This window comes from Aulonocara sp. 'chitande type north' Nkhata Bay, linkage group LG20 (assembly GCF_057382095.1).
Source record: "Aulonocara sp. 'chitande type north' Nkhata Bay isolate Kocher_YH1m ecotype deep benthic linkage group LG20, A_spYH_male_GT1.1, whole genome shotgun sequence".
In the NCBI taxonomy this organism is placed as follows: Eukaryota; Metazoa; Chordata; class Actinopteri; order Cichliformes; family Cichlidae; genus Aulonocara; species Aulonocara sp. 'chitande type north' Nkhata Bay.
The window spans coordinates 26,179,989-26,192,025 of record NC_141363.1 but is presented as its reverse complement, the minus strand read 5'-3'; the positions used below and the strand labels follow the sequence as shown (position 1 = coordinate 26,192,025).

Here is a 12,037-nt window from a genome sequence, read left to right as displayed (position 1 = left end):
TAGATAAAATGAATATTGATAAAGTCTCGCACTCAGTCTTTCTCTCATTTCAGTTAGTTTTATTGTTGACAAACTGAACGGTTTGTATTACAGTCTAGTCCAACTTAACTGAATGCAACCATCTGGTACAATTATAGCTATTCTGAACTATGCAATATGAAAACTATGCAGCCCATTCAGCAACTGAAGAATTTGAAAGTAAATTAAAACAAAATATAAATTTACATTAAATAAAAAAGTTTTAAACTTAATTAAAATAAAACATGTCTTAAATTAAAATAAGTAAACTGTCATGTTTATTGCTGCCAAAAAAAAGTTAAACACATTTGGACAGTGAAGGAATTTCAGGATTCTTGCTCAGAAAAAGGATCAACATGCTCTGAGCACAAAAACCTTTTTAGTAACAAAATATCGATTTCTGCTGTCCCTGTATCGATACATTATTAGCAAACAAAATATCACGATACTACACAGTATCGATTTTTTCCCCCACCCCTACGGCTCTCATCGCTCTTCCATGTGTATATCGGTAATGGACAAGCTAGTGAGAGCAGCAGAAGGACCCAAGGACAGAACAGAGTGGGCTTCAATCAAAAACAGATCAGATATTAAGTCAAAAACAACATTAAAAGAAGAGAAGGAGTGCAGGTGTAGTGCAAAGCAACATGCTTATGTGCAGCTACTGTAAGGAGACTGAAGCACCCACATGGGATTTTCCAATTGGAAGGCACCGATATCTGCTGATCTGCTGGGTTTGTGCCGAGTTTGACAAAAAATACACTTGTGCAAATACTTCAAAAGTAGCCAAATTCTACAAAAACAACAGAGCCAGCGACCCTCAGTGGTATTTAATACCACTGTTAAAGATCGCTGGAGATTTATCCAGCGATCCATTTTCTTGACAGCTTAGCCTCACTGCAGGGGGCTGAAGCTGATCTTAGCTGCAACTGGACAACAGGCTGGATATACCATAGAAAAATTACAAGTCCTTTGTAAGGGAGACATCCACTAACACTCACATTCACACTTGAGGCTAATTTAGAATCACCAGTTAACCTAAGAAGCATGTCGAAATCATAGTTTTGCTCTGAGGATAGAAAAAAATACCCATAATAGACCAAATATGATTTTAAAAAAAGGCATGAGAAGAATGATCTCTCTGGTTTCTTACCTGGAAGCAGCAATCTCTGCCTTCTGCTTGCCGATGGCTGCAGCCCTCTGAGCACCCTCCACTGCCCGCTCCACCTTCTGCTTGATCTTGGTTCCCTTCAGCTGGATCACCCTCTTCTTCATGGCTTTCACCAGCATGTTGTTCATGTACTTGCCTTCTTCCTTCCCTCCCTCAGCGAACGTGGTGCATCCGTAGCCGTGTCTTTGGTTATTGAGCCACTCACCCTCATACTTCAGCCCGCTGGACCTCTCGCTTATTCCATATCCTGAGCGCTTGTCATTCTTCCACTCGCCCATGTAGACCTCTGTGGTGGTGGCGTCAATGTCAGCCTCCACTGGGGGGAAATCCTCAGCTCCAGCCAGACTTTCATCCCCAATGCTGACTGTGGAGTTGGTGTCGCTGGCGTTGGAGCTGAGAGCTGAATCCGGCCTCAGGAAGCTGATCTTGCTCTTCTGGCTGGACAGCGATGTGCTTGAGTCGGACTTCTTCAGCTTACCCAGTAGGGAGCTCCTGCGAAATAGGCCCTTCTTCTTGTTTTTAACAGCCCCAGGGTCCACCTGGAGTGTGAGGGCAAAGCCTCCTCGAGACGGTCCCAGCTGGGTAGGAGTGGCGACGGGTGTCTCCTCACCTGAGGCATTGGTGGTGGTGATGATTGGGACGTCTTGCTGCAGGACGGTGCCATTGCTGTGCTCGCTGCGAAGGGAGGTCAAGGAGGTACGAAGAGGGGAGCGGACAACTGCTGCCATGCCGTAGGGGACGCTCTGTCGAACACCATAGCCGTGCCGCATCCCACCAGTGAACTGACCCTGAAATGTACCTGGAAACCATTAAAAAAATAAGTTGTAAATATTTTGTTACTACACCGCAGATCCTGAGCACAAGGTATTTAACCCTAGAAACGTGTTTCCACCTTGATCAGGATGAAATCAACACCAAATCATCTACATTGGGAAAGACTGCACTGCACTTTTTATGGACATAGAAGACAGACCCCACTAACACTGGAAATCATAATGACATTTACAATCAGGTCAAAGACTCCCTGATCTTTTGTTCAAGAATGCTTTTTGATCTTAGAAAGAAGTTTTCATAGAACTTTAAGATTTTGAGATGCAGATTTTATTGACTTCCCCATCCTCGTACACTTTTATTTCTGATCAAGCAATTGCAAAACCACTGGAACTGCAAGAAGGTGGTTTGAACAGCTTACTATCATTAAGAACTTTGTCATAGACTCTGGGCAGAAAGCACAGGATTCTTTTGCTTTTATTTTGAAATGATTGCTGTTAAACATTCCAGTCACACGTGACGGTGAGACAATCCAGTTAATCAAGACACAGTCGAGAAATTACCAAGAGGGAGAAGCCCTGTGACAGCCTGCCTGATGGACAGACAGGAAGCGCAGCAGCATGTGCCGCCTGTTCTTTCTTTTTGTTTATTCTCTCCTGTAGTTTGTGATTCATCCTGTTTACTGTTTGTTGTCTCTCCTTTTCTGTCTTCTCTGTCCACTCACTCACCAGTCAGTTACAGTAGCTCCCTAATTCTGAGTGTGTATGAGGTCTCTTCCTGTTAAAATGGAGCACTTCCTCCCAGTGCTTGCACACAGCGTGATCATGTTGATCTTTCATTATAAAGCACCTCGAGATAGCTTGTGTGCTATGTAAATAGCACCTGCGAAAAAAGTATGATTTTTATTTGTTGTGCCGTCTGTATTTTGTGCTAATGAAGGAGGAATGCACTGTGTTAAACCTACATTGTATCTTATACCCTATCCTGATGCTCACTATCTGAGAAATGTTACCTAACATCACAGCTATACAGACTTCAACACCTTTGATAAGTCTGTCTGTTAAGAATATGCGGTATAAACACATTATATTGATTAGCAGAAGGATAATGGCTCAGAAATAATTTAAGAGGCTGCAACTATCTCTAATTTGCTCATTACATTAATGCAAAAGCATGTGATGCTTTCATAGCTCCTGCAATTAATGTATTGACTCAAAGTCAGCTCTTAAGTTTTTGCTCCTTTCTGTGTCTTAGCAGAAGTTACTGTTCAGCAGTGGAAACACACCAGCTCACAGTATGCAAATGGAATCACCCACTACAGCAGGGATTCAGTGCATTACCATAAATTAAATTGAAGATTGTGAAAATAGTAAATCTTAGCACTTTAGCTTCATTAGCATGTTAATAATGCCATTCTTAACATATTAGCCTGTTAGCCTATTTGAGTCCAGGCTCACAGAGCTGCTATCGCTCCTGGAGACTGTTGTTTAAACGTTCATTTCTGCCAAAATGTCATGGATATCTTTAGAGTGACACATCTCATTCAGTACTACCCTCGCTGACAAGTCATCTTAGTGTCTGTTCTCATGCTAAAATTGATGTGTGTGGATTACAGTGACAGCGAGGCCTCAGCCTGCAAGGCCAAGAGGGCACCAAATATGTGGGCTATTATTAAATCCTGACATCTGGTGCTCTCACACCCACCCGCCTCCAACCACATCTTCCAACGCACCGCACCTCAAAGCTGATGAGTCAGAGGTTAAGGAGGGAAACCACTGCTGTTGTACAAACACAATTAATTTTATTCGTCTAACTCATTTTATTAAGTAAGTGAGCTGACGGGCTAAGTAGAACCAAGAGAAGCGCCCAGAGAAAGTGTACAAAAAAATGCACACACAAAGTTCGATAATAATGTTTCCTTCCTGATACACTGTTAACACAGTGGCCGCATTCATAAATGATATACAAATGACATAATATACAACGTATAACAGTTGAGAGGACTAGTACTGCTGCACAACTGCTCACTTTACTACACGTTTTGTATGCTTAGTACTTTTACTTGTGTAAGACGTAGACTTGAGGGCATTTCTTTTTGTGTTTTTATTAATTTTGAGTACTTATTTTGCCACTGTGACGTGTAGTGTAACAAACTGGAAACATCCATGTAGGGGTTTTTAGCTCCAACAAACTCTGAGCACCTCTTGACTGACAGCAGCAGGGTGGTGTTTTCTTCTTGTTACAGAGGCATCATTAAAGACCACCGAGTTCATCAGGCCGGTCTGTTTTGCACTCACGGATTTGTCTCCAACAATCTTGGCGGGAGTTTCCTTTTGATGTTGCAAGATTTACAAGCAGAACAATAGTAATAAAGTACTGCACTTCAGGACTTCACATTTATTTTATAGCTATAGATAGCAGTTAAAACCATGAAGGTCATGATGTGTTCAATTCAGCTTTTAAAAGCACATCAAGAAGTTGAATCACCTAAACCTTTTCAGTTGTCAAGTGCATCAGTAATCTCAGCAATACTGACTGAAAATCCTCAAACTAGCAACGTTTCCTCATTGAGAGGAATGTTGTGAAGAGGTTCAGCCACACGATGACCTCTGACCCTACTGTGGTCTGCTGCTGCAGTTTTAATATATACAGTATATTTCTTAGCTGCCCTTAGCCATCTTGATTAATATTAAAATAATCTGAATACTCATAACTCTGCAGAGACCTACAGCAGCAGCATTATTTTTTATTTAGTAGTAACTATGTACATTTAAATCGGTATTTTACTGAGTACAGTAACAAAAATACTCAAGTCCTTCATTTATCTATTATTAGTTTTACTTAAAGATTCAGAAACCCGATTATCCTGCTGAGACATGAATCTGCAGTTTGACCACAAGCATCTGTTCATCTCAGTGCCATGTACTCAAGTGATGTACTCAAACATAGATAAGTGGATGTGCTTGAGCATGTGTACTTACTTGCTGTAGTACAGTAAATGGTAATTTATTTGATTATTTCTATATTTAAGGAGTAATACGTTTATCAGCACTAGCTTTAGAGGCACATTAGCATTTTCAATGACTATAAGTAACTCTTTTCTGTGGTAACTAAGTACATATACTCAAGTATTTCACAATGGTTTTCAGGTACTCTTTCTATATGTAAAGCGTTCTCCATTTAAAATATCTGAATCGGCAGTTTTAATGTGCACGTCTTTCTTTAAATAGTAACAAAGTGCATATATGTGAATATTTCACTTTTTCACAGTTATAAGGTGCCCCCCCCCCCTTTTTTTTTTTTTTGCTGTATATTTGTTATCCTTCTGTATAGATTTTTGTAGAGGTAATAATTTCGCTTTCCATTGCACTGTTTATGTGGCAACTTTAGTATTTTCTTACATTTATTTGCGAATTAAAGTATCGAGTCTATCATACAAGTCTTGCAAAGAAGTAGCCTTTACAGACTAATGATAATTATTAGATACACATGGCATACAAAATATGTGATATTCAATTAAAACAACGAATACTTCACATATCAAACTTCTAACAGCACATTATCGAAAAATATAAAAACATCAAAGTTTTTTTTTCCCCCCCACTTGTTGGTCGTTGTGGGCATATTTAATGCGACTCTCACCTCCATCCGCATACGTCTCTGTGCCATATCCATCCTGGAGCCCGTTATTCCATGTCCCCTCATACTTTGCTCCGCTGCCAACACTGATCCGGACGCCATATCTCCCTTTGAATCCATGAGTCCATTCCCCTTTGTAAATCCAGTGTCCTTTGGTTTCTACTCCCAGACCGTGACGCTTCCCCTGCGACCAGTATCCCTCGTAGGTGTTCCCGCTGGGCCAGGTGTAGACTCCCACCACCTCGAAGCCGTAGTTCCAGGAGCCCGAGAACTCGCCCTGTCCTTTGGGTCCGGTGCAGATGCCATGGCCGTGGGCTTTGCCCCCCTCCCAGCCTCCGCAGTAAGCTCCACCGTCATCAAACTCAAAGCGACCTCCACTCATTCCTCACCGCAGAAAAACGCACAGAAAGTAAAGCTGATTTTTTTTTTTCTGTTACCTGTCTAAAGATAAGAGCTCCGTTAGTCTGACTTCACCTTCACCTGACATTAAAACTGGCAGGAGATACCCTCAGTGCTGAACTTGGTTTCTTCTTTGGGTTTGGGGGTTTCTGAGCGTGTCCATGAAGCTCCGGGGCGCACTTCACACTTTATTCTGTTTTTCCTCCCTTCTTTTCTCCGGATTACTCCACTGTCTTATTGGATTCGTCGATTAAGCTAATTAACTACCCACTCCACAGATTCCCTCCAGGATAAATTATACCTCGTTGCAAATTTGGATCCTATTACCGGTTACTGAATCGGAATTGTTTCTGTATTTCTGTCTTGAAAAGCCAGGGATCTTACATGGCTTTACCAGGTGGCCACAGAGAAAAGCCCCTTTCCCCCTGTCCCTGCCACCCAGCTATCTCCCGACAGTCGCTGCTGTTGGAAATATTTTAGCAGACCTAACAAGGCGACCAATCCACACACACACCCTTCCAAAAATACAACCCAATCCTTACTCTGCTGCCTGCAAGGAGCCATGCCAGAGAGTCTTGCCACTTCGGGACAGGACTCTGCTCTCTATAGGTTTTACTGCTGCACACACGGTGCGCCCAGTTAATGCAGTTGGAGCGCAATTATTCTCTAATAGGCTGTTAAGCTTCAGCAGAGAGATATGTGAGCGCACATGCACCACTGTTGCATCCAATTCATCTTCCTGTATGACGGAAAAGCGCCTGTGGTTCTCGTGACATTAAGTCAAGTGCAATATTTCCAGTGCAAATTAGGCTTCAGCATGTGTCTCTGTGGTTTATTTCTCCATAAATGTAGCCATGCATATAGATCCCTTTTGGTACCATGTGTGCTGCTAGTATGTTATATATTCCTGTTTTACTAGGAAAAAAATGTTTCTCTGTCTAGTTTCTTCTGCTTTCTAGTTCCCCTGTCTCCGTCTTGTCTGTCATTTTTTTTTTAGTTTTTTTTTTCCAGTTTTACTTTGAAAGTTAGTTTTGCTGTATTTTACTTCCTTTTTCCTCCTTTGTGGTTGTATCCCTCATCCTCATCAGTTTCACCTGTTGCCCACCTGACTGTCATCACTAATCACACTTATCTGCTACACTTACTGGCCCCTTTATTAGGTACAGTATAGGTTTGAGATGATTGGAGCGTTGTGATATGGTGCATTACCCTGCAGAAAGCAGCCACCAGAAGATGGGAATACTGTTTCCATTATGTCACTACCAACAACTTGACCTGTAAATACAAGGCAGGATGGAGTCATGCTTTTATGTTGTTTATGGCAAATTCTGACCTTACCATTCAGGTGAGGTAACACAAATGTCATCAGGTCTGGTTTTTCCAAATTACTCTTGTATAATTTTGGTGAACCTGTATGAATTATAGCCTATCTCCTTCAAGGTTTGACATGTTGTACATCAGAGATTCTCTTCTGTATATAATGAGTTGTTATTTGAGTTACTGGTACCTTCCTATTAGCTCAAAGGAGTCCGATCTCTGGCATCAATAAGGCATTTTCACACAGAGAATTGGTGCTCACTGGATATTTTATCTTTTTCAAACTGTTTTCTGCAAACCCTAGAGAGCACTGTTTGGTAAAATCCCAGCAGGTCCTTAAATAATTAAACACTTAAATACTTAAACCAGCACCAGCAGCTACGCCATATCCAAAGTCACTGAAACCACCTTACCCATCCGGATGTTGAATTTGGACTTCAGCAGGTTGTCTTGGCCATGTCTATATTTGTATATGCATTGAGTGTAAATGCAGTCTTGTGGTTGGCTGATTATTTATTTGGAGTAAAAAGCAGTTAAACAGGTGTGCCTAACAAAGTGGCCAGTGCGCATATATTCCTCTTTCCTTCTGTTTCCTTCTGTTTATGTTATATATTCCTGATTCCTGATTGTCTGCTTGTGCTCTGTGTGTTTACCTTGGATTTAATGTACCCCTTTTATGGATTCTTGCTTTAACTCCCAGACTTGATGTATGACTTTGTGTACTTTGTGAACAACCATGAATTCTTTTTCTTAATTTTTTTGTGTGTCCAAAATCTGAGCCAATGTAACAACAGGAGAAAAACAAATCCAACATAAACACTCACACTTATGCCCCTTCCAATGAGACATCAGATCTGCATCAGTTATGTATCACTCTTCAGCCCTCTGCTGGAGCGTTTTGGTAACAACATATTTTGCTTGAAAACTTGAGTTGTCAAACTTGGGATGACTCTGTGCCAATTTCAGGAGCCAGCATACGAATGAGGGCTGCACAAGGAAGTATGCTGTGTTTGTAACTTAAACTAAATCTGAGTCAGTTTATCACTGATTTATATTTCTGAAACATTAGTGAGGTGACATATCTTGATCAGCTGCATCTATCAGTATTTAGCTTTAGTCAGCTTTGATTACTAAAACAGAACAGTTCAGTCTGAAGGGACCATGCTCCCTTGTTCTCATTCTGTTGTATCATATTACGTAATGAAGGAAATCTACCATGCAGACTGAATTCCTTGCTTATGGCGCCGGACAAAAAGTTATAGAGGTGCAGATTGTCTTGCAGACTGGCCTAAGAACACTGGGCTTAAAATATCCTAAATCAATTGAACCACTGGGTTCTGTAGAAGAGGAATATGTACTCAGCTATTTTAATTGAGTAACGGTGTTTGTGCATTCATGTTAAGTATCCTATTACAAGGAAAGGGTTTGCACTTATACTCCTTTGCTTAAGATAAAAAAGGTAGAAAAATGCCTGTCTAACATACAATGTTAAGCTTTTGATAGCTTGACCTTGATATTAATCAATTGCCATTTTAAACTAGTGTTTTGGGGTTGTTTTTTTTTGTTGTTGTTGTTTTTTGTCTAATGAATCCAAAATTGGGCAGTGGGGTCTGTTTTTGTTGCTTCCAAAGGTCAGAACATGAATCTGTGATTTTTAGGAAATTATTGTTACCCAATTTGACTGCTTAAAACTGCTTTCAAGTCTTGGTAAGAACATCTACTCTTTTTGTATCTGAAAAATGTTAACTTCTATTATTTGAGGTAGCAAGTCAGAAAGAATCTGAGCAGACTTCTTTAGCAGCTCATTGTCTCAGCTGCAGGCTCAATCATTTAGTTGTTTCCCTCAGTCTTGAATAATTACTGAAATAAACTCACGTGAAAGGCCTAGAGGAGGAATCATATGTGGAATATTTTTTCTAAGGAGTCAAACCAAAGACCCAAGCCTCCCAGTTTATTCTTTAAAAACACGTTTAGTTACACATGTTTAAACTGTAGAGTCTCAAGCTAATAAAATAGGTTTAGGGACAGGATTGCTTAGACTTTGTCAGATAAAAATTAAACTATATTGAAATGTGCATAACTCTTCAGTCCTCACAGGGTGCATTTAGAAAGGCATCTGAGCTACAACAAACAGGTCATGAAAAGAACAAGGAGTCCTGTGAACAGATGGTAAGACCCCTGCAGAGCCCTGATTCTGGCTTCCTGGAGTCTGTCTGGGATTATGCAGGAAACCAGCAGAGACTGAGACAGACTAAATCTCTGGTAAATTCTGGACTGGGCTGGCATTTCTATAGCAAACCATGTCCCCAGGATATGGAACAACCAGCCCAAACTATGTGCTAGGCTGCCAATGAGAGCTGCTGTTTTGGAGATTACACTCAATCATTCACCTTATTTTACATGGTTACTCCAGTTTGTTTGCACCTAATTAATAAAAACATTTTCAAAAGTTCTCAATTTTTATTAGAATTTTTGCAGAGAACTGGCCTTTATAGTAAGCTGTTGCATTTATTGCATATGCAGTCAGTTTGGTAGAGCACATATTCAGTTCAGAGTAGCATAAATAAGTCTGAAAAATGATGCTCTTTAAAAGAACAAAAACACTATAACATCATACAGGAAAGTGTTTGTTGCTTTGCAAATTATTCTATTTGTTGTGTCTAACACTGAAACAAAACACTGAATAGCATTTTTAAAAATCAGCACCCTGACTTAAGGTAGACTTCTGCACATAAACAGAAGTCAACTGTTATTGGATATTACTAAAAAGATGAATATAGTTTACTGTGCTGCAGGATGTCTAACATATTTTTTTTTTTTGTAAAACCAATAATATATTTCTAATCTCAATGCTAATTAAGTCAAAAAGCAAAGAAATTATGTATTTATTTCCAGGGTTGGGATTAGTTTCAATTAGTTGTGGTCAAATGTTTACATCCACTCATGGACGTCATGGTTAGTTTGGGCTTTTAATTTGAACTCTTCTTTTTCCAGACTGGAATCATCGTACAGCATACTTCTTTTATGACTTTAAAATTAGGTGGAAAAGTGTGAATTTGAAACTTTCTATAATTCACACAGGATCAAAAGTATACATGCACACCCACTGATAATTAAATGTCCTTTAGAACAAGGGTCAAACACAAGACCTGGGGGCCAGAATTGGCCCAGCAAAGACTCCAGTCCAGCTGACTGGATAACTTTAGAGGAAAAACTCTTAGTTGCTATGTTTTAGTTTTACTACTGTTTTCTACCATTTATACTACACTACAGTAATAAAGTAACATAAACATTCTCCTTTATTTTTTAAATAAAGTCCTGCTGACAGTTCTTTCATTTACTACAGCAGCATTTCTTTATCATTCCTTTATTTATTCTTATTAAACGTCTTTACACTGACAGAAAGTGGAGTTTCACCGCTCTGTATGTGGGGGGTAAAAAAACTGATATATACGTGAGCTGTATGTGGCCCTTGATGTAAAATGAGTTTGACATCCCTGCCTTAAGAAACTGCACCTCAGCTACATGCTTTGGTAGCCACCAACAAGCGTCTGGAATAATTCTGACTGGATATTTCACCACTCTTCGTGGCACAATTGATAGAGCTCATTTAAATTGGTTGGTTTCCTGGCACAGGCCTGGCTTTTAAGCATAGTTCACAAATAATAATAATAATGGATTTCATTTATATAGCGCTTTTCGGGGCCCTCAAAGCACTGTACAATTCCACTATTCATTCCACTATTACCCAAATAGAACCCACACAGGAACAGGGAAAACATGCAAAATGCACACAGAAAGGCCCCAGGGAACCAGTGGGTTCAAACCCAGGATCTTCCTATTATGAAGTGACAGTGCTAACCACTATGCTGCCTAATTACTTCATTCTGTTTCCATAAAATGCATTTCTATTCTTGGTGTGTCGAGGCCAGGTTTATTCCACAGGAGACAAAATGGATGGAAACTGAAGTGTTTCTAGATCTATAGGCACATTGTTTCATAAAGAAATAACACTGGTATGTTTAATTACAAAACCATCTGCGTGTGAAGTTTTTTGTGCTTTTTCACTTTGATCTGACTCACAAATGTGGGAAAAAACAATTTGGAAATATTCTTGGAGCATGACTTATTTTATGTAAAAGATGAATCACCCATTAAGTGAGAAAAATATTAACAAGAAGTAATAACTTCTGTTGTTGTAAGTTTTATCTTCTTATTGGACAGATGGTTTTAGATTTAAAAAAATAAAATAAAATTAGGATCTGGTCAAAGTATTTACTGTGAACTTCTACATTACGTTTTCTAAATGCTCGCTGTGTGTTGAAATATTTTGGGATGTATGTTGTTTTTATCTGGCCATTTATTTTTAGCTTTACCTCAGTTTACTTAGCAACTGTAAATAAAGTATTTTTAATGTCTTGACTGATTGGGGGGGATTGATTGTCCCAGTGCGTCATCTTGTGGTGTAAATTGGTATTACATGAAAGTGCAGCACGGTTCTACTTCTACTTCAGTTGATAATGTTTTTTTTTGTTTTGTTTTTTTCCAAATTAAAACAAATGTTACTCTATTGTGTTGCGTCCCTTGTTTCTTCACATTTTGTCGATATCTCCGTTAATTTCGGAAGACTTTAAATGATTTTACGGTCACGGGGAATTAGGCCCTACGTGCCTTTTTAAGAGAGTAAATCAGGAGTTCGGAATATTAAAAGTTATTATGTAA

General features: G+C 39.6%; 1 protein-coding gene across 2 annotated transcripts in view; it reads right to left on the bottom strand.

Annotated features, from left to right (window-relative positions):
• jph2 (junctophilin 2) overlaps nt 1-6,929 on the bottom strand; it is a 29,243-nt gene extending 22,314 nt beyond the window's left edge. For both annotated transcript variants that reach the window (XM_086277110.1, XM_086277111.1), the window contains exons 1-2: nt 5,603-6,929; nt 1,172-1,988 (exon numbers count right to left, since the gene is read on the bottom strand). In XM_086277110.1, coding sequence (XP_086133236.1) covers nt 1,172-1,988; nt 5,603-5,981 — 1,196 coding nt within the window. In that variant the 5' untranslated portion in view covers nt 5,982-6,929. The remainder of the gene's footprint in view (nt 1-1,171; nt 1,989-5,602) is intronic.
• Nucleotides 6,930-12,037: the final 5,108 nt, after the last annotated feature.